Source organism: Ornithorhynchus anatinus, chromosome 5, assembly GCF_004115215.2.
Source record: "Ornithorhynchus anatinus isolate Pmale09 chromosome 5, mOrnAna1.pri.v4, whole genome shotgun sequence".
NCBI classification, from domain to species: domain Eukaryota; kingdom Metazoa; phylum Chordata; class Mammalia; order Monotremata; family Ornithorhynchidae; genus Ornithorhynchus; species Ornithorhynchus anatinus.
This window is the reverse complement of record NC_041732.1, coordinates 40774024-40801049: the sequence shown is the minus strand read 5'-3', so window position 1 is coordinate 40801049 and position 27026 is coordinate 40774024. Positions and strand designations below refer to the sequence as shown.

Genomic DNA, 27026 nt, shown 5'->3' with positions numbered 1-27026 from the left:
GCCTCTTGGAGGATGTGTAACCTTAAAAATGATTTGAAGGTGGAGAGAGTGGTGGTCTGGCGTATCTGAAGTCTCAGTATGAAATTGAGTTGTCTAAATAGGTGAAGGGGATGGAGGAGCTCCTCTTCATATAGGCCTTTCTCATCATTATAGGAACCTCATGGCTCCACTTCACCCTTTAGTGAATCTGTCCCCATCAATATGAATATATCTACCAACTCTCTTTCATTGTACTCCTCCAAACACTTAGTACAGTGCTCTGCACACAGTAAGCACTCAATAGATACCACTGATTGAATTTATTTGGGATCAGAACCATAGAATTGGGATTGAGGACCAATAAGAAGGCTCATTCTGTAATAATAATAACAATAACAATGATGATAGTCATTAAGTGCTTACTATGTGTCTAAGAACTGGAGTAGATACGAGTCACTAAACACTGGGGTAGATACAAGTTAATCAAGTTGGATGCAGTCCCTTTCCCCCATGGGGTTCACAGTCTAGAGTCTGTCCCTGCTAATATACTAAATCGATAACCAATCTTAATGTATCATTTCATTACTGTAGCACTGTTCATCACTGTAGCACTGACAATTTGTTTCTACTGATAACTGCTTAACCACATCTGTAATGCAGGGGTGAATATCAGGACTGAACCAACTACAGAGACCAACAAAAATAGCCAAAGGAAGATACGATCCAGGACTTGCGCTACAAATTTCCAATCCTGGACTACCTGTAGAAAAGAAAAAGAATATTTTAACACATGAAAGAAATTGACCAATGATTTGCTTTTCATTTTCCACATGATCTCAACCTAGCAAGTGAATCTGTGTGGGGCCTGATGGAAAGAGCACAGGTCTGGGAGCCAGAGAACCTGAGTTCCAATACCATTTCTGGCAGCTGCCTGCTGTGTGACCTTGGGAGATCACTGACTGATTAAGGACTTCCCAAGGCCATGGTAAGTCAGTGGTATTTATTGAGTGCTTATCACGTGCAGAACACTGAGCTAAGAACTTGAGAGAGTACTATACATCAGAACCGGTACGTTTGATCCCTGCACACAAGGATCTTAACAATCTAGAGAGGGAGGCAGACAATATAAATAAATAATGGGTATGTACTTAATAATAATAATGATAGTATTTGTTAAGTGCTAGGTGCCAAGCACTGTTCTAAGTCCTGGGGAAGATACGAGGTAATCATGTTGTCCCATGTGGGGCTCACAGTCTTAATCCCCATTTTACAGATGAGAGGACTGAGGCACAGAGAAGTTAAGTGACTTGCCCAAAGTCACACAGCAGACAAGTAGCAGAGCTGGGATTAAAACCCATGAGTGCTGTGGGGCTGAGAGTGAGGTGACTATCAAGTGCTTAAAGTGTACGCATCTTACCTTTAGGCGGTTAATTTTACTTCTCTGTGCCTCGATTTCTTCATCTGTAAAACTCAATTCTTGTTCTCTCCGCTACTTAGATTGTGAGCCCCATGTGGGACAAGGACTGGGTCCGATGTGATAATCTCAATACTACATGTCTGCATGACACAGAGTGAGTGCTCAAGAAATACCATAATTATGACTAGAATTATAAGAAGGAAGGGAAGAAGAGTATGTTCAATTTCCTCTATCTCTTCAATGGTGGCAATTGCAGCCATGGCAGCAGCTACCACACCGCTACCACAATTAAACTGACCCTTCTAGGACGTCATTTTCACAGCTGGAAATGCCTCATCCAAATTGTCCCCAGAAACCTTAATTGGTTGCTTTGGAAATGGTCCTCCTCATGCCAGGTGGGCCAGTTCTAGAATGGTTGGGTGGCTGGGTGGCTGGGGTTGCCGCCATCTGTTGCTACCCGGACCCCGGCTCGCCAGCCCTGACACAACTCTTGGTAAAATGGCAGCAGGTGAAAATGTTCTAGAATGACAGATTAGCAAACCCTCCCCACAGCCAGTACTCACTCTTCTCTCCCCCATCCCTTTTTTTCCTTTCTTTCTTCATCTCCTCTCTCTCCTCTCCCCTTTATTTTCATCTTCTTTATCTCCTCTCCCACTCCCCTTAATGCCCCCAAACCGTAACCCCACCCCCTCCCTTTTCTCTCCCCCTCCACCTCAATCTCCCTCTTCTCTCTCCCAAATGATTCCTTCTCTTCAGTTTTTCTGGGTCCAGCCTCCCACCTCCCTCCCTTGAACCTTGGGAAATTTAGTGAACTTCAAGGGAGCACAGTATATTTATAATCCTTGTGGTCTTTGTGACTTTGGTCCATTCAATCAGTTTTGGTTTGCTTGGTCCTGAAATAGAAAAAGTTCGGCTCTTCACTGGAAAAGATGCAGTCTACACACGTGAGTCAAATGTCATTGAAATGGAAAAATACAAAATGCATGCTCTTTCCAGAACTTTATAAATTTTGAGGTTGGAAAAAATTTCAACCTATGAAACATGATAAATGATATGGCATTAGGATATGCAAATAAAACTCCAGTGATTTAAAATAGGACTGGGACTGATCTTAACAAACAGATTCACATTTCCTGTAGATTTTTGTTTTGTTTATTCACTATTTATTTTAAATTAAAATATAGTATTTAACACAATAGTTGTTCGTCATATCCAAAAAAGACACCACTAATGGTGAAACTTACTTATGAGTTTGTGTGTGCCTTAAAAGGGCAGTGTAGGACCCAGATCAGTCAGTCAATCGGTAGTGTTTATCATGCTAAGTACTTGGGAAAGTACATTTCAACAGAGTCCTAGCCACACTGAGCCCATGTCCTGCCTCTAGACTGCACTGTCCTCCCTCTTCAAATTCAAAAGACAATTACTCTCCCCTCCTTCAAAGCCTTATTGAAGGCACATCTCCTCCAAGAGGCCTTCCCTCACTCAGCCCTCCTTTTCACTTCTCCCACTCCCTTCTGCATCGCCCTGACTTGCTTCCTTTGTTCTTCCCCACTCCCAGCCCCAGAGCAGTTACATACATATCTGTCATTTATTTATTTATATTAATGTCTGTCTCCCACCTCAAAACTGTAAGCTCGCTGTGGGTAGGAAATGTGTCTGTTTAGTGTTGTACTCTCCTAAGCACTTAGTACAGTGCTCTGCACACAGCAAGCGCTCAATAAATACGATTGAATGAATGAATGAATAAAAAGCGGCTGCTTGTTGCGTTATGTTTGACGGTTGCAGTGCCTGGCAATGTTTGCTGTTGTGCTTCCTAGTCTCATTCCTCATGAAGCTTTTGCTCAAAACAAGCAGCTCTTTTCTAAATAAGAGAATGCCATACAGACCTATTCTTGGAAATTAACTTCCAATTATTATCTGGGAAGTAGCATTATTTAAGATTAGCAGCCACAGTAAATACTTAATAAAATCTTATAGATGGCAATTGGAAATAATTTGGGGCAGTATCATAATAATGAAGCATCCTGCACATTTGCTTCTTCATAATATAATGTACCTACATGACTCAGACTACCCATTTTTCTCCCATTGTTATATGATGTCACAGTGTAATTTTTGTACTCACCTGGTTGATGAAATGTTCTTTCTTCACGTGCCTTGAGATGTACCTAATGGAGTCAGCAGCCTTTTCCAAAAAGGCCAATAAGACTTTTTCTCCTTCTTTAATTTGTCTCTGTTTCTGCTTTTCTGAGACTTTAGCTTTTGCAGATGGGAGGTTTTCACCAGGGTCTGGGAAAGAATAGCGGTCAACGTGACCTTTCATACAAAGTAGTCGAGGAAGTTTCTGAAGAAACAGTCTTTTAACCCAAGGGGCCATCGGGTGGTAAGTTGAAGATGAACGGTGATGAACGTTGATAACAAAAACCGTAACGATGATTGACAGGGTTACAAAAATCATAATGAACAGTAGGTATTCTCCAATCAGAGGGATGACTTTTGAAGAAGATGGAATTATTTCTTCAATTACTAGAAGGAAAACGGTCAGGGAAACTAAAACGGATGTCGATAAAGAAAGCTTTTCTCCTTCATCAGAAGGCAGGTAGAATACAAGGACGGTCAGGAAAGATAACCCAAGGCATGGGACAATCAGAAAAAGAGTGTAGAACAAAGGTAAGCGTCTCAGGACGAAGGAATACGTAATAAATGGATAAGAATACAAACCATCTCTTCTCTTTCCTACCATCCCTTTTGCATTTAGAATTTCCCATTCTCCATTATCAAAGAAGTCTTTTCTATCAACATTCTCATCTATCAAAATCAAGTCCACCATATTACCGTCATAAGTCCAGGATCCAAACTTCATTGAACAATTCTGTCTGTCAAATGGGAAAAATGTTACATCCATAGTGCAGGAGCTTTTATAACTGGCTGGAGGAGTCCAGGTGATTGATCCATTATACTTCACTATGACTTTTGTCATTAGTGAGCCTTCGAAACGTCCGTCGGCACTGAAATGAAAAATAAGCTTCAGTCTGAATCTTAATTACCTATTGATCAGTTATTTCACCCGTCATCGTTTGAGTTGAGTTCGTCTTCATCTACTGTCAATAAGAACATTTTCATCAGACATACATCTCACTCCATTATTTCCTATGTTAGTCTTTTCCATTCCCATTTGAAATGTTTTTCCGGGTCTGTTTTTGAAGCCAGGACTTCCCGTGAAGTTACTCAATGGGCTGGAAGACTGGCATCCTACAGGAGGGTGTCTGAGGGTGCCTTGGAAGGGTGGGGAAATTCTGATGCAGGTCTAGATTTATGGGAAGCTGCACGGTGTAGCGGAGAGAGCACGGGCGTGGGAGTCAGAAGGTCATCGGTTCTAATCCCGGCTCCACCACTTATCTGCTGTGTGACCTTGGGCAAGTCACTTGACTTCTCTGTGCCTCATTTACCTCAACTGTAAAAAATGAGGATTAAGAGTGTGAGCCAGATGTAGGACAGGGACTGTGGCCAACTTTACTAACTTGTATCTATTCTAGTGCTTAGAAGAGTGCTTGGCACATAATAAATGCTTAATAAGTACCATAATTATTATTATTTTGTCAAGGAACAAAGTTACAAGTCAAGGAAGTTGACTTGGTCTAGATGCACTGGAACTGATGGAAAGTGGATGGGAACCTTGGAGAAGCTTCAGGTCCAAACCACATGCTTTGGAGGACAGACATCCAACATTGACTCAGACTGAGAGCAGATCTCCTGGGAATGCTGTGGTTGGAGCAGAATTCTTTGGTTTGCCCTAGACCTGCCTCGATATACTTTTCTAGGAAATCTGAGGATGAGTAATACTCATTCATGTAAATGCTTTGGCTAGAGGATGCTTCTTCAGTCTCTACTAAGGCGGTTTATGCCACTGTTACAGTATAAAGGCTGCTGCTCTGCAGTCACTTAGTAAAAGTTGGTCAATTGTATTTATCGAGTGCTTAATGTGTGCAGAACACTGTACAAAGTGCTTGGGAGAGTACTATAAGATGATAAATACATTCCCTGCCTACAGCGAGCTTACAGTCTAGACGGGGAGACAGACATTAATATAAATGAATTACAGATATGGAAAGAAATGCTTTGGGGCTAGGAGGAGGGATGAATAAAGGGAGCAATTCAGGGCGATACAGAAGGGAGTGGGAGAAGAGGAAAGGAAGGCTTACAAACCTTGGAGCCATGGTGCCTTCATTCATTTAAATCTTCAGATTAGTTCCACTGAGGCAATATAAGCCAAAGGACTGGTCCATGAGAGCTCATCTCCTCCAGGAGGCCTTCCCAGACTGACCCCTCCCTTTCCCTCTGCCCCTCCTCCCCTCCCCATTCCCCCTTCTCCCTCCCTCTGCTCTACCCCCTTCCCCTCCCCACAGCACTTGTGAATATTTGTATATATTATTTATTACTCTATTTTATTAATGATGTATATATATCTTTGATTTTATTTATCTATTTTGATGGTATTGGTGCCATACTACTTGTTTCGTTTTGCTGTCTGTCTCCCCCTTTTAGACTGTGAGCCCGTTGTTGGGCAAGGATCGTCACTGTCTGTTGCCGAATTGTACATTCCAAGCGCTTAGTACAGTGCTCTGCACACAGTAAGCGCTCAACAAATATGAATGAATGAATGAATGAGGTAAGGTGAATGATTTCCAGAGAGAAGGACAAACTTCTATTCCTAAGGAATATTCTAGTTGGGTCAGGGGTCGATGAGGATCCTTAAAGAGGTGAAAACCAAATCTGGACAAAAGTGTATGCACTGCTCTTGATTGATGTTTTCTCCATTACTCTAAAATCAGTCCTTGAAATCCAGAAGAGTGAGCAGAGAGCAACCCATGCGTAGCCTTTTGGAATACTTACTTTTCAAAGAGAACAATGTCTGGAAGCCAAAGAGATTCCGATGGAACTTTAATGGACTTGATTCCTCCATATTCATCAGGGTCCCAGCGTAATTTATGATCCATCCATTCCTGGAAGAAGTCAGGGAAATCACTGCTTTATTATCAGACTAAAACTATTCCTAACATTCTACCATTCGTTGTGAATGTTTGTACAATTTAGAATACCTAAAATCACTTTATATCTCCTTTTTAAGAATGAGAACTTTTAAATTGCTTTCATTATAAAAGACTCCACTGAGAGCTTAGGAAAGTAGAATTAATAGACAAGGAACTCGGGATTTAGTGGGAGAAGTAGACATCAAAATAAATGACAAGAAGGAGAAAGTCAGAGTTTAAAGATAATAATAATGATGCTATTTGAGTGCTTACTATGTGTCAGGCACTGTTCTAAGTTCTGGGGTAGATACAGATAATGGGATTGGACACAGTCCCTGTCCCAAATAGGGCTCACCGTCTTAATCCCCAATTTACAGATGAGGGAAGTGAGGCACAGAGAAGTTAAGTGACTTGCCCAAGGTCACGCAGCAGACAAGTGGCAGAGCTGGAATTGGAACCCATGACCTTCTGACTCATATGTACGTACTGCAGGAAGTTCTGTGCATCCAAGTGCTTCGGTGATAGAAGTTGTAGTTGAGGAGATATAAAGTATGGAGATGATTTAATGAATTGCAGAAGGTCTCCTGGATGCGGTATGACTTCACAAGGGCTTTGAAGACTGTAGACTAGACTGTCTAGACTGTACTCTATACCATAAAGTGATTGTGGGCTGGGAATGTGTCTACCAACTCTGTTATATTGTACTCTCCCAAATGGAACAGTGTTTCGCACATAGTATTTGCTTAATAAATATGACTGATTGACAAAGAAAGCAGTAGTTTGTAGGACTTGAAGGGGATGGTCATTTTAATCAGAAAGGAGGAAGTAAGGGGTCAGTGGCAGGAGAGAAGAGGGAAAGACTGTTAGCAGAGGCTATAATTTGAATCCATTAGTACAAGTAGTTTATTACAGAATTCTTCTCGAGATCTTTGCTGAGTGACTTCCTGGTAGCTATTTAATATGAAAAGTCACGCCCACAGTTCTATTAGAGAAGCAGCGTGGCTCAGTGGAAAGAGCCCGGGCTTGGGAGTCCAAGGTCATGGGTTCGTATTCCAACTCTGCCCCTTGTCAGCTGTGTGACTGTGGGCAAGTCACTTCACTTCTCTGTGCCTCAGTTCCTTCATCTGTAAAATGGGGATGAAGACTGTGAGCCTCACGTGGGACAACCTCATTCCCCTGTATCTACCCCTGCGCTTAGAACAGTGCTCTGCACGTAGTAAGTGCTTAACAAATACCAACATTATTATTATTATCTTCCAGATATTTATGTTTTTCTTCAAAACTAGAACAAGTTTCGAAAAATCAAACAGAGAGAAGAATGAATCCCTGTGCAAGAAGCAAATAAAGATGAATAAACTATATTCCTCTTTATTTATGGACCATAAAGTTGGTGAGGAGAGAAGAAAACCATCACTGTATTGTGTGGGTTTTAAGAAAGGCACTGAATACAATACCTTGTGGGATATTGCTTGGAAATTAAATTCATCCAGAGTGGAATCTGGCTTGGAAGTTAAATTCATCCACAGTTTTGGCACAAATGTAGACTAACATTCTGAAGAGCAATAAGTGAATAATTTGCAATGATAATATCATAAATTAGAAGAAAGGCTCTAATGGAATTTTCCAAGGCCTGCTATAATGACTGATTCTTTTCAATGCATCAGGAGCAAGGATACAAATTATATTTCCAGACACCAGAATGAGATTTCTGAAATATTTATGAGGTGAGAGGATGAAGAAATATAAGTAGAAACTAGAATTTTGCAGCAGTGATTGTCATCCTCATCATTAATAGTCATAAATAGTTCAGGGATGGTTAGCCCTAGAGAAGCCAGTTGAAGAGAGAGTTTAAGAGAGAGTTTAAGAGAGAGACACAGCCCTTTGATGTCCAATGATAACCCAGTGACAATCAGTATTACAGCAAGACCACTGGCTAAAAAGAAACAAATATACAAAGATGTGGATTTTTTCACTTTGGAATGTGATGAGGGCAATAGTTGTGTAGTTTTGCTCACTGAGGGCAAGGAATGTGTCTGTTATATTGTGATATTGTACTTTCCCAAGTGCTTAGTATTCATTCATTCATTCAATAGTATTTATTGAGTGTTTACTATGTGCAGAGCACTGTACTAAGTGCTTGGAATGAACAAGTCGGCAACAGATAGAGACAGTCCCTGCCATTTGACGGGCTTACAGTCTAATCGGGGGAGACGGACAGACAAAAACAATGGCAATAAATAGAGTCAAGGGGAAGAACATCTCGTAAAAACAATGGCAACTAAATAGAATCAAGGCGATGTACATTTCATTAACAAAATAAATAGGGTAATGAAAATATATACAGTTGAGCAGACGAGTACAGTGCTGAGGGGATGGGAAGAGAGAGGGGGAGGAGCAGAGGGAAAGGGGGAAAAGAGGGATTAGCTGCAGAGAGGTGAAGGGGGGGTGGTAGAGGGAGTAGAGGGAGAAGAGAAGCTCAGTCTGGGAAGGCCTCTTGGAGGAGGTGAGTTTTAAGTAGGGTTTTGAAGAGGGGAAGAGAATCAGTTTGGCGGAGGTGAGGAGGGAGGGCGTTCCAGGACCGCGGGAGGACGTGGCCCGGGGGTCGGCGGTGGGATAGGCGAGACCGAGGGACGGCGAGGAGGTGGGCAGCAGAGGAGCAGAGCGTGCGGGGTGGGCGGTAGAAAGAGAGAAGGGAGGAGAGGTAGGAAGGGGCAAGGTGATGGAGAGCCTTGAAGCCTAGAGTGAGGAGTTTTTGTTTGGAGCGGAGGTTAATAATAATGTTGGTATTTGTTAAGCGCTTACTATGTGCAGAGCACTGTTCTAAGCTCTGGGGTAGACATAGAGGAATCAGGTTGTCCCACATGGGGCTCACAGTCTTCATCCCCATTTTACAGATGAGGTAACTGAGGCCCAGAGAAGTTAAGTGACTTGCCCACAGTCACACAGCTGACAAGTGGCAGAGCTGGGATTCGAACTCATGACCTCTGACTCCAAAGCCCGTGCTCTTTCCACTGAGCCACGCTGCTTCTCAGGTTGATAGGCAACCACTGGAGTTGTTTAAGAAGGGGAGTGACATGCCCAGATCGTTTCTGCAGGAAGATGAGCCGGGCAGCGGAGTGAAGAATAGACTGGAGCGGGGCGAGAGAGGAGGAAGGGAAGTCAGAGAGAAGGCTGACACAGTAGTCTAGCTGGGATATAATGAGAGCCCGTAGCAGTAAGGTAGACGTTTGGGTGGAGAGGAAAGGGCGGATCTTGGCGATATTGTAAAGGTGAAACCGGCAGGCCTCGGTAACGGATAGGATGTGTGGGGTGAACGAGAGGGACGAGTCAAGGATGACACCGAGATTGCGGGCCTGAGAGACGGGAAGGATGGTCGTGCCATCAACGGTGATAGAGAAGTCTGGGAGAGGACCGGGTTTGGGAGGGAAGACGAGGAGCTCAGTCTTGCTCATGTTGAGTTTTAGGTGGCGGGCCGACATCCAGGTGGACATGTCCTGGAGGCAGGAGGAGATGCGAGCCTGAAGGGAGGGGGAGAGGACAGGGGCGGAGATGTACATCTGCGTGTCATCTGCGTAGAGATGGTAGTCAAAGCCGTGAGAGCGAATGAGTTCACTGAGGGAGTGAGTGTAAATGGAGAACAGAAGAGGGCCAAGAACTGACCGTTGAGGAACTCCAACAGTTAAAGGATGGGAGGGGGAGGAGGCGCCAGCGAAGGAGACCGAGAATGATCGGCCAGAGAGGTAAGAGGAGAACCAGGAGAGGATGGAGTCCGTGAAGCCAAGGTGAGATAAGGTATGGAGGAGGAGGGGATGGTCGACAGTGTCAAAGGCAGCAGAGCGGTCAAGGAGGATCAGAATGGAGTAGGAGCCATTGGATTTGGCAAGAAGGAGGTCATGGGTGACCTTAGAGAGAGCAGTCTTGGTAGAGTGGAGGGGACAGAAGCCAGATTGGAGGGGGTCTAGGAGAGAATGGGAGTTAAGGAATTCTAAGCATCGATTGTAGACGACTCGTTCTAGGATTTTGGAAAGGAAGGGTAGTAGGGAGATAGGACGATAACTGGAGGGGGAAGTGGGGTCAAGAGCGGGTTTTTTTAGGATGGGGGAGACATGGGCATGTTTGAAGGCAGAGGGGAAGGAGCCCTTGGAGATTGAATGGTTAAAAATAGAAGTTAAGGAAGGGAGGAGGGCAGGGGCGATGGTTTTAATAAGGTGAGAGGGAATGGGGTCCGAGGCGCAGGTGGAGGGGGTGGCACTTGCGAGGAGGGAGGAGATCTCCTCTGAGGATACTGCAGGGAAGGATGGGAAGGTAGGGGAGAGGGTTGGTGGGGGGGAGGGGAGAGGCGGAGGGGTGACTTTGGGGAGCTCAGACCTGATCGTGTTGATTTTCGTGAGGAAATAGGTGGCCAGATCATTGGGGGTGAGAGATGGGGGAGGGGGAGGAACAGGGGGCCTAAGGAGAGAGTTAAAGGTCCGGAACAATCGGCGGGGGTGATGGGCATGGGAGTGGATGAGGGAGGAGAAGAGGTTTTGCCTGGCGGAGGAGAGGGCAGAGTTAAGGCAGGAAAGGATAAATTTGAAGTGTGTGAGGTCGGCTTGGTGCTTGGACTTTCGCCAGCAGCACTCGGCAGCTCGAGCATAGGAGCGTAGGAGGCGGACAGAGGAGGTGATCCAGGGCTGTGGGTTAGTGGAGCAAGAGCGGCAGAGGGAAAGGGGGGAGAGAGGGTCGAGATGAGTAGAGAGGGTGGAGTTGAGAGCGGAGACCTGATCATCGAGAGTGGGAAGTGAGGACAGGGCGGCAAGGTGAGGAGAGATGCTTTTGGAAAGACGGATGGGATCGAGAGAGTGGAGGTCTCTGTGGGGCAGTAGCGAAGATTTGCAGGGGGAGGGAGTGTGAGAGATGAGGCAGGTGAGAAGGTTATGGTCCGAGAGAGGGATTTCAGAGTTGGTGAGGGAGGAGATAGTGCAGCGGTAGGAGATGACGAGATCGAGGGTGTGACCGAGTCGGTGAGTGGGCGCGGTATGGTGGAGGAGGAGGTCGGCAGAGTCGAGGAGGGATAGCAGGCGGGCGGCAGAGGAGTCATCGGGTACATCCATATGGATGTTGAAGTCTCCGAGGATCAGAGTGGGCAGAGAGAAGGAGAGAAGGAAGGCGAGAAAGGGGTCAAGGTGGTTGAAGAAGTCGGAGGTGGGACCGGGAGGGCGGTAGATGACGGCGACAAGTATCTGGAGGGGGTGGTAGAGGCGAATGATATGGGCTTCGAAGGAGGGGAAGGAGAGGGAGGGGGGAGGAGGGATAGTGCGGAAGCGGCAACGGGGTGAGAGGAGGAAGCCGACGCCTCCTCCCTTACCGGTGAGTCTGGGGGAGTGGGAGAAGGAGAGGCCTCCGCTGGAGAGAGCGGCGGCGGAGACCGTGTCTTCGGGAGAGAGCCACGTTTCTGAAAGGGCGAGGAGGAGAGAGCAGGAGAGGAAAAGGTCATGGACGAAAGGTAGCTTACCTGTAATAGAGCGGGGGTTCCAGAGGCCACACTTGAAAGTAGCTGTGAGTGCAAGGGGGGGAGGGGGGGAAGGGCGGGGGGAGGGGAGGGTTTGGATGGGAAGGAGGTGGCAGGGCCCTGGACGGGGAGGGGGGAGGAGGGATAGCGGTGGGACAGGAGGACTGGGATGGGGCGTGGGTGGGGAAGAGAGAAGGGGGGAGGGGGTGAGGAGGGGGTTTGGTGGGGGGGAGAGTAGGGGGAGGGGGAAGAGGGGTAGCGCTGGTAAAGTGGGGTTCTAGGGCGGGGGGGGGGAGGAGGCAGAGGAGAGAGCGGGAAAGAGCTGAGCGAGAGAGGGGAAGGGGAAGGGGAGGATAGGAAGGGGCGGGAGGGAAGGGGGGAGGAGGGACATGGCGAGGCCAGAGAGGTGGGTGGCAGCACTGACAACAATAAACAGTAACAAACAAAATCGGTAATATAGCAACATGATACAATATGATACAATACAGTAGTGTTAATATAGCAACATGATACAGTATGATACAATATAGTAGTGTTAATAAGCGGGCGATGACCAGGGTCGGGGGTAGGCTCGATTAAGGGGCGACCTGATCAAACTCAAAGTCCAGTGCTTTGCACACGGTAAGTGCTCAATAAATTTGATTGACTGATAATTGTTTGGAAGGGTGTCTAGAAATGCTGAGGATTCCCATTCCATCCAGTTAGGTAAGATCTAGTTATTTCAGATCTTTGAGGGAGGAGAAAAAAATAAGAAAGAAAAATCAACTAATATATTTTCTATTATATTCAATGCCTCCCATGCTGCTTCCCCTAAGAAAAGGACAGTAAATTGAAAATAATTCAGAGAAAAAAACAAAGGGCCAAAGAGCTTGAGGAGAAATTACCTTTAGAGTAATATTATACAACTAAGTGGACAAATCTAACAAAAATAATGATAAAAATAATTATTATTAAGCACTTACGATATGTCAAGCACTGTTCTAAGTGCTGGGGTAGATATTAGCTAATCAGGTTGGACACAGTCCCTGTCCCGGATGGCGTTCACGGTCTTAGTCCCCATTTGACAGATGAAGTAACTGAGGCATAGAGAAGTTAAGGGACTTGCCCAAGGTCACACAGAAGACAAGTGGTAGAGCTAGGATTAGAACCCAGCTCCTTCTGATTCTCAAGCCTGTGCTCTACACACTAGTCCAGCACATGAAATACTTAGCTTTTCTATACTGACATTAGTTGGAGGGCCTCCTATTATCGTAATTTGCACACTTAGGGCTAGATGGCCATAAAAAAGTAGGAAATTCTCTCCCTAGAAGTAATAGTTGCACTGCTTATTAAGCACTTACTGTGTATAAAGTACTATTCTGAGTGATAGGAAAAAATACCCAGGCAAGAATTAGGTCTGTCTGATGTTTAGCTGGGAAAGTTGAATGATCCTGAGAACATTAGGATTGTGGTACAAGTAGACTAAGGTTAAGTGGGTTTGTATGCTGATTTGCGTCTATTTCTACAAGTTATCACTCGGAGGCTGAAGCAGACCTCAAGTAAGAGGAAATGTCACACTTTGGGACCTTTTGTCTCAAAAAGCTTTCTTATCAGCCTCACTTCCACTACTTAAAACACTTCCATCTAGTAGGTAAATATAATGAGAGAGAGAGGATGAAAGATATGCTAGGCATAACTTTAAACTGGACTTTATTGCACTGGTAACTACCTTTAAAGGGAATAGAGAAGCCGCCTGGCTTGGTGCATAGAGCATGGGCTTAGGAGTAAGAGGACGTGGGTTCCAATCCTGGCTCCGCAACTTGTCTGCTGTGTGACTTTAGACAAGCCACTTAACTTCTCTGTGCCTCAGTTCCCTCGTCTGTAAAATGGGGATTAAGACTGTGAGCCCCACATGGGACAACCTGATTACCTTGTATCTACCCCAGTGCTTAGAACAGTGCTGAGCACATAGTAAGCACTTAACAAATATCATCATTACTATTATTATTATTATTACCTCCCCTTATAGACTGTAAGCTTGTTGTGGGCAGGAAATGTCTACCAACTCCTATATTTTACTCTCTCAAGTGCTTAGGACAATGCCCTGCACACAGTAAGTGCTCAATAAATACCATTGATTGGTTGATAAATTTAAGGAAGGACCAGGGGAATCTTATCTGATTCCTTTGTTCAGCAATTGAACTGCTGGGTCCAGTTAGTCAATCATTTATTGAGAACTTACTGAGTGCAGAGCACTGTACTAAGCACTTGGGAGAGCACAGTATAACAAGCAGTCACATTCCTTGCCCACAGCGAGATCTGGTTCTATCTGTCTTGTCTTATGCTGTTGAGTCGACCCTGACCCATGACAATGCCATGGACCCATCTCTCCCAGAACGCCCCACCTCCATCTGCAATCGCTCTGGTAGTGTATCCATAGAGTTTTCTTGGTAAAAATATGGAAGTGGTTTACTATTGCCTCCTTCCGCACAGTAAACTTGAGTCTCCACCCTTGATTCTCTCCCATGCCATCACTGCCCAGCACAGGTGAGTTTATAGCAGATTGCCTTCCACTCGCTAGCTACTGCTCAAGCTAGGAATGGAAATGATATGCCTCTACTTGACTCTCACATTCGTAGTTGAGATTGGTAGAATATTGGAAACTCTCCAGGTGTGACGCTGAAGTTGGGGTTGAGAGGGAGGTATCTATCTGAGCTGGCCATAAACGTGGGACCCAGTGAAATTCAAATCAGGATGGCCTGACACAGTGTTTGCCTATATTACAGAATAATAATGTGGAATGTAGACTAACATCTTTGCCCTTCTAGTCAGGGAATGGCTGAGAGGTTTCAAAGCCACAACAGTTTCCTGATCTGCTCTCTAAAGACCCAGTGGTTTTTAACATATTCTCCAACCCCTGTCCTCTCTAGCTGAACTTGGACATCAATCCTCTTCACCTCATGCTGCCCCTTCCTTCTCCAAGCATCAGCTTGGAAATAATATCATGTATTTACATAGCATGCTCTGTCCCGGACACTCAAAGCCCTTTACAAACATTATTATTATTTCAGCCCTCCCTTACAACACCATGTTTTTGCAAGAATTATAATGGGTAAGAAGTGCTATGTACAGACAGCAGAAAAATAGATCAAAGCCAATCTGTGGCAAAAACAAATATTTAAAAAAATGTGTTGCCTAGATTCTGAAGATGGGCCACAAATCTTTAACAAGATTTTTCTTTCATTGTCTTTTTCTTGCACAATTGCATATTAAAACTCCAACTATTACCAAGCAGAGCAAAGCATGATGGGAAGACACATCTGATTTAAATCTATGATTTCCACCCACTGTTAATCAGTTAATTCATCTAGATATTAACAGTTTACTTGTAAGAGAGTTCAGATGTTTTAAGGAACAAATACACATTGCTACATTTTTGCTTGTTACAAATAAAGCTAGTTACCAGTGACATCCAGATGTTAAATGTTTAAATGTTTAAAGTCCATGTTTGTAGCAGAACGTTCTGGCCCCGGGATATTTTGGCTATCACAAATAGCTGAGATGAAATCAATGCAACTACTGAAAAGCCCTATTTTGCAAAATACTTACCTCATCACTGTAGCTAATTTCAGACACCTGATCACTTTGGGTGTGGACTAGTAAGGTCAAGGTGAACCATCAGCTCCACACAGAGGAATTAAAAGGGTTGCTTGCAGGTGCTTGTGGTTAAGAAAGGGAGGTCAGAACAAGCCACAGGAGGAGTAATTAGGCTTGACAGACACTATTAGACTGTGAGCCCCGCATGGAACAGGGACTGTGCCCAGCCAGAATTTCTTGTATTTACCCCAGCCCCTAATACAGTGCTTAGCACTAAATAAGTGCTTAATAAGGAATGAGAGAATGCACTTACAAAAGAGCCTTTAAAGGGAAGACAGTATCCAACCTAGGCAGGCAGAAGTCACAGCTCAAAGTAACTCAGGACTGATAATCAATCGACAGGCTCTCTGGTACAAATCAGCAACCCTGAAGGAAACACTGTGGGCCCCGCAAACTAAGGACTAGCTTTACCCCTTGGAAAAGTGTAGCCGGCTAAATAAGGTAACTTTTTTCCTGGTCAGATATTTAAAGATAACTGGGAAACTGCAGCATTTTTTATTCATAGATTTAGTTGTATTTACAGAGCTCCTACTGTGTCCAGAGCACTGTACTAATGCTTGGGAGCATACAATTGGGGAATCTTGTATAACTATTCCTGGTGTTATCTGGTGAATTCTGGCATGTGATTAGGGTTCCTGTTAACATATGCTTGGAAGCAGATTGGGTCCAAAGAGGACTCTCACCATTTATCAGCCCCCCAGTTTGGAGAAGCAGCGTGGCTTAGTGGAAAGAGCACGGCCTTGGGAGTCAGAGGTTGTGGCTTCTAATTCTGACTCTGCCACTTGTCAGCTATGTGACTTTGGACAACTCACAACTTCTTTGGGCCTCAGCTATCTCATCTGTAAAATGGGGATTAAGACTGGGAGCCCCTCTTAGGACAACCTGCTAACCTTGTATCTATTCTAGCACTTAGAACGGTGCTTGGCACACAGCAAGTGCTTAACAAATACCAACATTACTATTCACCCCAGGAGAAGAGACCCTGTGGCAGTGAAACCACTTCTCCTTGCTAAAGAGGGTGATGCCAAAATTTAGATCCAGGTCTCATCTCAGGTGTCTGCTGTCTCTCAGAGATTGAATAGTTGGTTGGAAGAGTAAGTCCCAGGGACTAGACTGGATGCAAATCCAAGCAATAATAATTATGGTATTTGTTAAGCGTTTACTATTATGCCAAGCAATATTCTAAGTGATGGGCACTGATATAAATGCACATGGGTGTCAGTGCTCTCCAGTCCTCTGCCAGTGTTCCCGTAATCCCTGCAACCTGCAACCGAAAAGTTTCAGAGCCTCTGGTGCCACCAGATTGAGAGTGTTGGCTCAGATGCGTGCAGTGCTTTAGGAGGTTAGTGAACAACAGACATGGAGGCAAAAGAGAAAGCAGTGCCAGACACTGCAACTATTAAACATAACAACACAACAAGGGACGGTCGTGTGCACAATACTGCTGGAACCGTCGATCCCTTGTTGGACTAATAAACCCTGTGTCCACTCATAGGTAAATTTGACCTTTTTTGAAATGTGGAGGAAGTCACCTGTGCTATGTGGGCAAGTCACTTAACTTTTCTGTGCCTCAGTTCCCTCATCTGTAAAATAGGGATTAAGACTGTGAGCCCCTCGTGGGACAACCTGATTCCCGTGTCTACCCCAGCACTTAGAACAGTGCTCTGCACATAGCAAGCACTTAACAAATACCAACATCATTATTATTATTATTATAGGACCGTGGCTCAGTGGAAAGAGCCCGGGCTTGGGAGTCAGAGGTCATGGGTTCGAATCCCGGCTCTGCCACATGTCAGCTGTGTGACCTTGGGCAAGTCATTTAACTTCTCTGTGCCTCAGTTACCTCATCTGTAAAATGGGGATTAACTGTGAGCCCCATGTGGGACAACCCGATTACCCTGTGTTTACCCCAGCACTTAGAACAGTGCTCTGCACATAGTAAGCGCTTAACAAATACCAACATTAATATTATTATTATAGGCGGTGTTAACTGGCAGAGATTTGGAGGATTGGAAAAGAACAAATCTTCTATGAGATGCTTCTGTCTTTTCACCTTGTCCCAAGCTTTTCCCCTACCATCTCTGTAAAATCTTTTGAAAAGGCAGAGGGGCCATAAATTCCTACCAGCCATCACAGATTGTCAAGTGCAGGATGTGTATGATATATCTCCTTTATTTCAATCAGTCTGTGGTATTTCAGAACACTGAACTGAGTGCTTGGGCAAGTACAATATATCCTTCAGCTTTAAAGCACTCAATCACCTTGTCCCTCCTACCTTACCTCCTTGATTACCAGTCTACATGCTTTGTTCCTCTAATGCCAACTTACTCACTGAACCTTGATATCTATCTCTCCTGTGACCTCTTGCCCACATCCTGCTTCTGGCCTGGAACACCCTCTTTCTTTGTATCTGACAGAAGATTACGCTGCCCACTTTCAAAGCCTTATTGAAGGCACATCTATTCTTAGAGGTCTTTCCTGACTAGGTCCTCATTTCCTCTTCTCCCAGTCTTTTGTATATTGCACTTGGTTGTGCACCCTTTATTCACTTGGTTGTGCACCCTTTATTCACTCCTCCCTCAGCCCCACAACATTTATGATAATGATGGTATTTGTTAACAGCTTACTTTGTGCCAAGCACTGTTCTAAGTACTGGGGTATATACAAGGTTATCAGATTGTCCCACATGGGGCTCACAGCCTTAATCCCCATTTTACAGATGAGGTAACTGACGCACTGAGAAGTTAAGAGAGTTGCCCAAAGTTATACTGCTGACAAGTGGTGGAGCCGGGATTAGAACCCACGATCTCTGACTCCCAAACCCGGGCTCTTTCCACTAAGCCACGCTGCATCTCAATAAGTACGGTATTTGTTAAGCGTTTACTATGTGCCAAGCACTGTTCTAAATGCTGGGGTAATTAAGTTGTCCCATGTGGGGCTCACAGTCTTGATCCTCATTTTACAGATGAGGTAACTGAGGCACGGAGAAGTGAAGTGGTTTGCCCAAGGTCACACAGCAAATGAGTGACAGAGTCGGGATTAAAACCCACATCCTCTGACTCTCAATCCGGTGCTCTTGCCACTATTCCATGCTGCTGTATGTTTTTGTTATTTATTTACATTAACATCTGTCTCTCCCTCTAGACTGTAAGCTCACTGTGGGCAGGGAACATGACTACCAATTCTGTTGTTTATTGCATTTCCCGAAGCACTTAGTACAGTGCTTTGCATATAGCAAGCACTCAATAAATGTGATTAATTAATTGCAGTACAGTAGAGTTGGTAGATACATTCCCTATCCACCAGGAATTTACAGTCTAGAGGCAGGGACAGACATTAAAATAAATAAAGGCTATGTACCTAAGTGTTGAGGGGCTGAAGGTCAGAGGAATATCAAGTGCTTAAAGGGTACAGATTCAAATACAAGGGCAACAGAGATGGCAGAGGGAGAAAGGGAAATGAAGATTTAGTTGGGGAAGCCTCTTGGAGGAGATTTGATTTTTAGTAAGGCTTTGAAGATGGGGAATATGGAGGTCTGTTGGATATGAAGGGAGAGGGGATTCTAGGCCAGAAGGAAGACATGGGCAAGGGGTTAGAGGGGAAAGAGATGAGATGGAGGTACAGCACGGAGGTTGGCATTATGTGCGAAGTATACCTCTTAGGTTATGGTAGGAAATCAGTGAAGTAAGATAGGAGGGACAACCTGAATGCTTTAAAGCCAATAGTAAGGAGTTTCTGTTTGTGGAGATGTCTGGGCAACAACTGACAACACTAGACGAGTGGGGAGATGTGAACTGAATGTGTTTTAGAAAAATGATCCGGGCAGCAGAGTCAATTATAGACTGGAGTGGGGAGAGACAGGAGGCCGGGAGATCATCGAGGGGGATGATGCAGTAATCAAGTTATCTTGAGTTTTCTGAGACCACAAACTTTAAAATTGATAATGATGTTTAATGGTAGTTTTACTAGGATTACTCATTAGATAGTTTTACCCTCCTTCTCCAGGGACCGTGGGAGTGAAAAGGGTTGGTTTGGCTTCCAAATTCTTTCAGTGGTGTCCTTTTTTTTAACCTTGAATAAGAAAATGCAGAAATCAGGGGACTGAAGATAAGTAGTTTCTCCAGTATGCTCAGCGAGTCATTGTTAATGTGGTTATGGAGTTTTGGATTACAGAAGAGAGACAGAGGAAGCCAAGATGCAAACAAAAATCAATACACATAAAAATAGCTTCTCTCAAGAGAAGTTAGCAGAAACTAAATCCTTCATAAATGTGTCTTCACTTCCTCTTAACTCTTCACCAATGCTAGCTGAAGGTTGGAGGGGGGATAATTTACAGTAACATCAAGAGAATCCGAGGGAAGGAAGAAAAGTCAGGTTGGGATAATTGGGTGAGAAAAACAAGCATCTTGGTTACACTTTATTGCAAGTCAATAAGCTAATTAGCACATGAACCCAAATAATTAAAATTGGTTAGGATAGAACAGGGGCTTCTTTTCACAGTGTTGGACTCTGTCAGGTCCCTGTGAAACTAGTGAGGCTAAAGGGAGGAATTTGCCCTGGGGATTGGAAGGCTGGTAGCCCCGGCAGCCTGGCCTGCCTCACTGGATCCTGGAGCCAGTTTGTGCCTTGCTTGGTCTTGAAGCCCAACTTTGCTGTGGCTGCCATGGCTTGGCAGGACTTGTCTTGATCCTGACCGCCACGCTTATCTGGCTTTGCTCGCCCATTTCCAAAACCAGACCACTCTGTACCAGATTAGCCTCTGGAGCAGAAGAATTAAATGTCATTACTGGGTTGTCCCATGGTCCACCTAGGCAAGTAGGAGAAGCAGCATGGCCTAGTGGATAGAGCATGGGCCTGGGACAGAAGGTTCTAATCCCGGCTCTGCCATTTGCTGTGTAAACCGAGTCAAGTCACTTCACTCCTCGATACCGCAGTTACTTCGTCTGTAAAATGGGGAGTAAGACTGTGAGCCCATGTGGGACAGGGACGGTGTCCAAACTGATTCGCCTATATCTACCTCAATGCTTAGAACAGTGCTTGACCCACAGTAAGTGCTTAACAAATACCATCATTATTATTATCATTATTATCATTCTGTCTCCAACATTGACAGCAAGATTGGAAAAACTGTGAGATCGTTGTTCTACCTGACATCCATCCTAATGGTTTAGGGATGGACCACCTAACATCCTTAACTTTTCCCTCTTCATCTCTCACTTTTCCTCTAGCAATCCATAATGGGCTGCTCATCCAAGAATGTACCCAAACCTCTTTTGAATTTGTTGATGTATGTGGCCTGCATAACTGCCTTCAGTAACAAACTCCAAATCTTCACCACTTGGTGGATGAAGAAGCTTCAACCTCCAGATTGTGAGTTTTCTGTGGGCAGGGAATGTGCCTACCAACTCTCTTATATTGTAGTCTCCCAAGCACTTAGTATGGTGCTCTGCACACAATAAGTGCTCAGTAAATACCGTTGATTGAAATTTGGTGGGATTTGGTAAACAACAATTCTTTGTATTCACTCTGTTTAAGCTTTATGACTTTGAAGATTTCAATCAGATTTGCTGATAAGAAACTTATAGACTCTACTAATACACCAAGCAGAGAAATGACATTTAGTGGTCTAATTCTTAGAATTGCTCCAGAACACTTTTTTAAAATGGACGGTTTTTTGGCAATTCCCTAGCCATCTGACATGGTAAGTATTTGTACTGAATCCTGTCTCTGTCTCTGTTACAAAGTCCACAACTTTCCAAATTGCTTCAGAATTCTCAGATGCCTTCCAATCTGGGTGCTTTATTTGCCTTTAGTTCATCGATTTTAATGTAAAACAGCCTGTACCATCACTACAACTTGATCCAGTTCCCCGAAATGTCTACTAATTGACATCTTTCTAAGCAATAACCAAACTAAAGACTTTACTGAGCACTGCCATATCAGTGCTGATGTTTGTCCAGTGGAAAAACACATTAGGAACAGGCTGGCAGGAAGGAGAGAGAGTGAGTAGTGTCGTGCAAGCCACTATCACTCTAATCATTTGCTTCACCGAGATTCTCACCCAAGAACCTCCAGTCATTGCCCATTCACCTCCATATCAAACAGAAACTCCTAATCATAGGCTTAAAATCACTCAGTCACTTTGCCCCTTCCTACTCTACATCCCTGATAGCCTACTACAACTCAGCCTGTACATTTAGCTACTCTAATGTCAACCTACTCACTGTACCCTGATCTCATCTGTCTCGCCACCAACCTCTTGCCCACATCATGCTTCTGGCCTGGATTGCCCTCGCTCTTCATATCCAATAGATGCTCACCTTCCTCACCTTCAAAGACTTACTGAAGGCACATCTCCCAGAGGCCTTCCCTGACTAAGCACTTATTTCCTCTTCTCCCACTCCCTTCTGTGCCACCCTTGCACGTGGATTTGCATCCTTTAGTCACCCCTCCCTTAGTCCCTCAGGTACATATCCATAAATGATCTATATTAATATCAGCCTCTCCCTTTAGGCTATAAACTCATTCTAAGTAAGGAACATGTCTATCAACTTTGTTATATTGTACTCTCCCAAGTGCTTAGCAAAGTGCTCAGCTCACAGTAAGCACTCAAATACAATTGATTGATTGACCTCTCAGATTTAAGACTTGTCCATCATTCTCAATGGGAGAGTCTATTATCTCCTTTTCATTCCTGATTGTACTTTTTTGCCTAATGATTGCTAAGTGGCCCTACTGACTTTATAGCAGGTTGCAGAATCTTTAATTGTTGGCTTTGGTATCCTATAGCATGCTCTACAAACTTCCATGTCAGAGCTGTCATTTGTAAAGAAAAGGGAAGAGTAGAAGGCGCAGTTAGTAAATTAAGCGCTCAGACAATTCCAGTGATGATGGTGATCCCAGCTGCAATTCAGAGAGGGCATTGCCATAAAATCACTTCCATTACAAACTGAAAAAAGGGTCGTGTCATTTAGTGCTAAAAAGGCCAAATCCCTCACCTTTGGGAGTAATTCAGTGTTCGAATTCTGACACATTGAAAACATTTGGGAAAACAAAACCGTACAGTTGCTGTATGGGAGGGAGGTTACTGAGTAAATGTAAAAAAGACCACAGAGTATCTTGTCAGAAAAGTTTAGAAAGCTCCACTCTTCCATGGAAGATACCCCATTCTGTGCTGCTGCCCTTTAGTATGTTGATACATTCAAGAATGGGTCACCACATGGTGGGTTCTGAGCTTGGACTAGTTTATAATAATAATACTTGTTTTGCGCTTACTCTATGCCAGGCACTGCACTAAGCACTGGGGAGGATGCAAGCAAATTGGGTTGGACACAGTCCAGGTCCCACATGGGGCTTACAGTCTTAATCCCCATTTTACAAATGAGATAACTGAGGAACAGAGAACTTAATAACTGTGGTATTTGTTAAGCACTTATTATGTCCCCAGCACTGTACTAAGTGTTAGATACAAACTAATCAGGTTGGACACAGTCCATAGCCCACATGGGGCTCATGGTCTTAATTCCCATTTTACAGTTGAGGAAACTGAGACACAGAATTTAAGAGACTTGCCGGAAGTCCAACAGCAGACAAGTGGCAGAGCCAGAATTAGAATCAAGCTCCTCTCGACTCCCAGCCCTGTGCACTATCCACTAGTCCACATTACTTCTCTGCCTAAGCAAGCACCTTCATTTTGGACCTCCTCAGCCCCGGTGATTGCTGCTGCCAGTATATGTAACGCATTTATTTGAGTCTCCTGATGAGGTTGAAAGCCACTGCCCAGCTGCAGCTAAATTTTGAATCTTTGACATCTTTCTTTCATGTACCTGATTTCAGGATTGTATGAAAATGGAAGCTGAGTGCTAGTCCATAACAGTGGGTCTGCTTCATCTAGCTGTTTCTAATCAAGAAGTGAGTTTATATTCAAGGATAAAGTGCAAATAGGGACAATCTTGGAAAAAAGACACTGTTCAAGGCACCTTTACACTCTCAACCGGTGATGTGACTAGACTGAACCTCCTTTCTAATGCAAAGTCCTATTGGAAGACTACTAGAGAAGCAGCATGGCTTACTGGGAAGAGCACTGGCTTGGGAGTCAGAGGTCATGGGTTCTAATCCCGGCTCTGCCACTTGTCTGCTGTGTGACCTTGGGCAAGCCACTTAACTTCTCCATGCCTCAGTTACCTCATCTGTAAAAATGGGGATTAAAAAATGTGAGCCCATGTGGAACAATCTGATTACCCTGTATCTACCCCAGCACTTAGAACAGTGCTCAGCATGTAGTAAGTGCTTAACAAAGACCATTATTATTATTATTACTGTTGATCCTCTGAATTTCATAGATTGTCTCTACATGTTAACTAGAAATAAAACATATGATCTGCAATATACTAAGTATATAAGGGTTCAAATGAGATTTGAAAAATTTGAAATGCGAAAAATTCATTTACAGTAAATTCAATAGATTACACTGAAGAAGAAACAGTGTGGCCTAGTGAAAAGAGCATAGGCTTGGAAGTCAGAGGACCTAACTGTTGCTTGTTGTATAACCTTGAGCTAGTCACTTAACTGCTCTGTGCCTCAGCTTCCTTCGTCTGTAAAATGGAGATTCAAAACCTGTAAACTGCATGAAGGACAGGGTCTGAATCCAATCTGATTTTCTTGTATCTATCTCAGTGCTTGGTATACATAAGAGCTTAACAAATACCACATTATTATTATTAGGTTCTAAACTGTTTGAAGGAAAGAATCGGGTTTTTTAGCCTTACCACATTCTACCAAAATGTTAGAACCTTGGTCTACATGCAGTAGACATTCAGTAAATATTATTGATTTATTCAGGGAAATATACTAACCCCTTGCTTCTCAGCATTTGACTTGAAATACAAGTTTTTATAGTCAACCCGATTAGTCGGGGGCTAATTATGGTTTGTAAATTATTCATATCCTTTGCATTTCATCCTTCTTGTTTCCTTCTTTTTGGGCTTTTTACTGGTCACTAGAACCATCACCAGAAAGGAGACATCAAACAGAAAGCAGAAAACCTTTGTATCAAAGAGAAACTTCTTACTGTCTGCTTTAAAGCACTCAGTCGCCTTGCCCCCCTCCTACCTCACCTCGCTACTCTCCCACTAACAACCCAACCTGCACACTTCACTCCTGTTCTGCTAACCTCATTGTACCTCGATCTCTTCTATCTCTTTGCCAACCTCTCGCCCATGTCCTGGCTCTGGCTTGAAAGGCTCTCCCTCTTCATATCTGATAAACAATTACTCTCCCGGCCCTTCAAAGCCAGATTGATCTTTTCCAAGAAGCCTTCCCTCTCTTCCTTTTCTTCCACTGCCTTCTGCAGTCACCATGACTTGCTCCCTTTATTCATCCCCTCCTCCCATCCCCAAAGTACTTATGTACGTAACTGCAATTTTATTTATTTATATTAATGTCTGTCTCCCTCTCTGGACTGTAAACTGGTTGTGGACAGGGAATGTCTGTTATATACTGTTATTCTGTACTCTCCCAAGCACTTAGTACAGGGCTCTGCATACGTTAGGCACTCGATAAATATGACTGACTGACTTGATATGAAAGGATTGAATTTGAAGCCTTTAAATTTACCTGTTTCAGCCAAACATTTGTTGTCATCAGCTGATTTTTTTCATCCTAGGAAAATGGTAAAGACAACATAAATTAAAACTAAATAAATTTTTCAGATTGCTTCATAGTTATACATCAGTCTTTTCAGGGGTTACAGCCAAATAAAAATCTCAGTATGTTGATTCTCAGTATTTCAGCTGCAATTTTAAAAGTTTTGTGATTTAATCTTGCATATTTTACTGAAGTGATATTTACATGGTGTTGTATAATCCAGGTGGCACTTTGGAGAGTCAAAGAGGTCGAATCCAGGTGGTAGTGTCAAGGAATAGGATTAGTAAAGGAACATGGGTTAGATGGTGGTTGGGCTAGAGTTCTAAAGAATTTGAAAAAGCAAAAGTTGGGAAATTGACGAAACTAGAGAAGATAAAGAAAAAAAAGTTTGGGGACTTGAAGGAAAAACTAGCATGTGGCCTAGTGGAAAGAGCACAGGCCTAGGAAGATCTGAGTTCTAATTCCAGCTCCAAAACTTGCCTGCTGCATGACCTTGGGCAAGTTATTTCTCAGTGCTTCAGTTTCCTCATCTGCAAAATCCGTCTGCTACTGTTTCATAGGAAATCATTAGAAAAATTAAAATGAAGGAAAAATAAGAGGAGTGAAACTTTGATTACACAACTAGATTGTGGGAATTGGTTTTGGTAACAAATTGTTATTAACAGTCACTTAACTTCTCAGTGCTTCAGTTACCTCATCTGTAAAATGGGGATTAAGGCCGTGAGCCCTATGTGGGTATTGGATAGTGTCCAACCTGATTATCCTGAATCTACCTCAGCACTTCATACTGTGCCCGACACATAGTAAGCGCTTAACAAATACCATAAAAAATGTTACTACTTACCACATCCACTAATTGAGAGATTTTTAAACCAAAATAGACTTTTATGGTGTCATTAGAATTGACCACAGGACGAATCCATTTCTGATAACTCTGGAATAAATTTCTCAGGAGAGCATCTTCATTTTCGGCTATTGAATTGAACTCCACAGCAGCTAAAAGAATTAACAGGACATCTGAACAAGTAGGAGAATTTGACCTTATCTCTTTCCATTCATTAGAAACACAATTCTACTAAATATTAATAAAACACATTGTATTAATGTTTTTCTCACCCAAGGTCACTTCAGCCCCAACCTCTTCCTCCTAAGTCTCTGTCTTTTCTCTATCAATCAACCAACAGTATTTATTGATTATTTCCCAGGGTAATTTTAATCTGAATTCAATTTTCACTCCTAGCCCAGTGGACCTCTGCATACCAGGACACAAAGGGAAGTTAGCCACTGTAATCTTCCAAGCACTTAGTACATAGCAAATGCTCAGTAGAGATCACTGATTGACTGATGCGAAGAGAGGGAAGGGAAGTCCCATCAATATCAGTGGCATTTTTGTCTGGGCTCCTCACTTTCAGTTTTGTCTCTTTTCTCCCTTAGATTATGCCCAGACTTTTCTAAGCTTGTCCTTGAATAAAACCAAATGCCTTGCGTTTCCTTGATCTCTTTTGCTTTCTTTTCAGCTTCTACTAAACACACATGCAACAGAAGAAATAGTGGGACTGATGGATTTTGTCCCTTCAGTGAATCAAGCGGGAACTCTTTAATAGGTAGGCCAACTCTCTGATGCGTGAAACTTGAATGAATCTCTTTGATGTCCAGAGTACTTTTAGCACTCTAAAGGCCCGAGAGAATTTAATCGTTTCCCAAAGCTAGCAGTCTGTCAAGTGCTTTGAGCAACTCTGAGGAAAGTGTTATATAAACACTCTACAGACTTTCTTTGTTCATTCTGGAAAGGGAGGAGTTTAGGCTTTTGCCAACGTTGTTTTATAGT

General features: G+C 43.6%; 1 protein-coding gene across 1 annotated transcript in view; it reads right to left on the bottom strand.

The window, feature by feature from the left end:
- Positions 1–462: 462 nt before the first annotated feature.
- Positions 463–27026, bottom strand: part of CHRNB3 (cholinergic receptor nicotinic beta 3 subunit) — a 33666-nt gene continuing 7102 nt past the window's right edge. The window contains exons 2-6 of the mRNA XM_029065724.1: positions 26043–26194; positions 25169–25213; positions 6290–6399; positions 3522–4404; positions 463–739 (exon numbers count right to left, since the gene is read on the bottom strand). Of these exons, the coding sequence (XP_028921557.1) occupies positions 605–739; positions 3522–4404; positions 6290–6399; positions 25169–25213; positions 26043–26194 (1325 nt within the window). The 3' untranslated portion in view covers positions 463–604. The remainder of the gene's footprint in view (positions 740–3521; positions 4405–6289; positions 6400–25168; positions 25214–26042; positions 26195–27026) is intronic.